Source organism: Lepidothrix coronata, unplaced genomic scaffold (genome assembly GCF_001604755.1).
Source record: "Lepidothrix coronata isolate B3197 unplaced genomic scaffold, Lepidothrix_coronata-1.0 Scaffold121, whole genome shotgun sequence".
Classification (NCBI taxonomy): Eukaryota; Metazoa; Chordata; class Aves; order Passeriformes; family Pipridae; genus Lepidothrix; species Lepidothrix coronata.
This window is the reverse complement of record NW_016690301.1, coordinates 2,587,058-2,589,518: the sequence shown is the minus strand read 5'-3', so window position 1 is coordinate 2,589,518 and position 2,461 is coordinate 2,587,058. Positions and strand designations below refer to the sequence as shown.

At 40.4% G+C, this 2,461-nt stretch overlaps 2 protein-coding genes across 2 annotated transcripts in view; one reads left to right on the top strand and one right to left on the bottom strand.

The window, feature by feature from the left end:
* DOCK2 (dedicator of cytokinesis 2) overlaps positions 1 to 2,461 on the bottom strand; it is a 169,284-nt gene that overhangs the window by 85,073 nt on the left and 81,750 nt on the right. The gene's annotated exons all lie outside the window — the stretch shown is intronic.
* Positions 1 to 2,461, top strand: part of FAM196B (family with sequence similarity 196 member B) — a 30,236-nt gene that overhangs the window by 21,491 nt on the left and 6,284 nt on the right. The window contains 1 exon segment of the mRNA XM_017825661.1: positions 1 to 365. This exon segment is cut by the window's left edge and continues 16 nt beyond it. Coding sequence (XP_017681150.1) covers positions 1 to 365 — 365 coding nt within the window.

Below are 2,461 nucleotides of genomic sequence, written 5' to 3'. Positions count from 1 at the left end.
CCCAGCTGTGTGACGTTACCAGGTGATCACACAGCCAGGGCAGCGACCAGCAGTGACATCCCAAAACCTGCTCCGTCGTGGGAGCCTGGAGTCGAGGAGAATTCCACCCAGTCAGATGCTGCCCAGTGCAACAGCTGTTCAGAAGGATTTCACACAAAGGCTTTTCCGCCAAGGAACGAAATCAAACCGCAAACCAACGAAGAGATTAGTGAAATAAATCAAATTCACTTGGCACATGGAGAACTCTGTGCCCTCCAAGGCAGGCTGCAGTCTGTAGAGGAATCCTTGCAGTCCAACCAGGAGAAGATTAAAGTCCTTTTGAATGTAATCCAAGACCTGGAAAAATCCAGAGCGCTGAGTGAAGGGTATGGTGCATTTTTAATATTAGTAATTCATTAGAAGTGTAAAGTAGATGTTAGCATTCTTTTAACCTTTGCTCCTGAAAAATATACCTCTTCTGGTGTTTAAAGATGAGTTTGCAGAAAAGGCATCCTACACCCTTTTTGTGGTAATTGGGCCTCAACAGAAGAAAGTCTCTTCATAGTTTGGTTTTAGCTGCCACTGCCTTTATTAATTTTAGTGAGACACAACAACTCCCTTTTTCATTTAGATTGATGGTGTTTGATATGAAGCCCCTGACACCTGAAAATTATCAGTCTCCAGCTGACTAAAATCTGAATGCAGGAGAACATCAAACCCCAAGAGTCCAATGTACTCCAGCAGCATAACCCGTGGCAAAGTCAGACACACACGTAGTGCCCAAGCAGCCCCAGAGCTGACACAGTTGATGTCAAAAAAGCCACTCTCCTGCTCTGTAAATCATTACTAGAAATCATTACTGCCTCCAAAAAAAGCAGAAGGAATAGTGGCTAGAGAACAGCATCTGCTGCTATTTGGGGCCACACTGCTGGTTGTGTTTCATGACACCACCAACAGCAGAGCTGCTTCAAGGGAATGCCTTGGGAATGGGGGGAGCCACAATGCCAAGTGAACTTGGAGAGCTTCAGTGAGTCAGGAAGATTTCATGGGAAGCAGAGGGAGGTGCTTAAAAGGGATTAGAACCAATGACACAGAGGGAGTAAAGACTCTTGGGAAGAACTCACTTCAGAATCTGATTTCAGAACTCTGCTTTCTGCAGCTCAATAAGAAAGAGTGACCCGTATTTATGTCACTAGCTAAGGCTGCCAGCAGCATTTATACACTTATTTAGGCATTATAAGTAATAGTAATACTATAAATCCAACTAAGGTCTAAAGAATGGACACCTTCATAGGTTAAAACAGAATTTTAAATATTTCTGTACTCAAACCAGGTTTCAGAGTATCCTAATCAGACTTTCCACACCATTAACAGCAACTCCCACTTCCAGTAAATGCAACTTGACAGTTCTGTCTGGTTATAATGTAGTATATCCATCAAATAACTTATCTTTGAAAAACTCGTAGATAAATCTGTCAAAGTATTAAGATAATAAAGGTTCCATTTTAATTTATTTTTTAAAGATAAAACAACATGAAGTCTATGTTATCATGAGTAATTTTATCCTCAGCACAGGCAGCTTAGGCATCTAGAATAATCACTTTTGGACAACTGCTTTGTGCATCAAACAGCACCCTCAATTTTAAAATCAGACCATGTGTATCAATAGTATTTACTGATTAAAATTAATGAATAAATCAGATAATATTCCACATTTCCACCAACTGTGCAAACATCACAGGAGGGTTGCACTGAGGGTTTTGGGTTCAAGTTGCATAGACATAGCACAGAGCACAACCCTGCCTTGTTCACATCACCCAGCATTAGGCCTTTGCATTTGTTCCCACACGCCCCAACTTTCTTAAAACTTTTGCAGAAAAACAAAGAAAAATCCATTTGGAAGAATTCTTTCCTTTACAAAGTATTTTAGTTGGTAATTAGAGTTAACTTCTTCGATTTGTGATGAATAACTTTCCAACTCACACTCCAAATATCAATTCACACTCACTAAAAAATTTAAAATAATAGAAATCCAGTTAGCATGTGATTTTACTCCACACAGATTACCTTTTTTATCTGGAAACATTAACCACTAATGCCCATCTGGCTGTTAAAGGGAAAACCCTTCTATTAGCTGCCACTGGGCCCACATAAATTGTTATTCCATGTAAAATCTTTTCCCATACAGCTCATCTCCAGCTATCCTCTCTCTGAAGCTTGTTCCATGTGATTTTCTACCAACAACTTTCTAATAACACAACAGACAAAATCAAATACTGAGAGCAAAAATGCAAAAAACATTTATAGCACCCCAGAACCCAAAATTCAGGTAAGAGGCAAGATTTGAGGCAGGGATCCAAGTCTGTGTCCAGCTTAAGCAATCACTTGTCTGTTGTATTCTTCATCCAACTACCCCCTGGAGTGTTCTTCCTAAAGAATGACAGGAAAGGACCCCCACACCTTCTCCCCTACATGGAGTTCT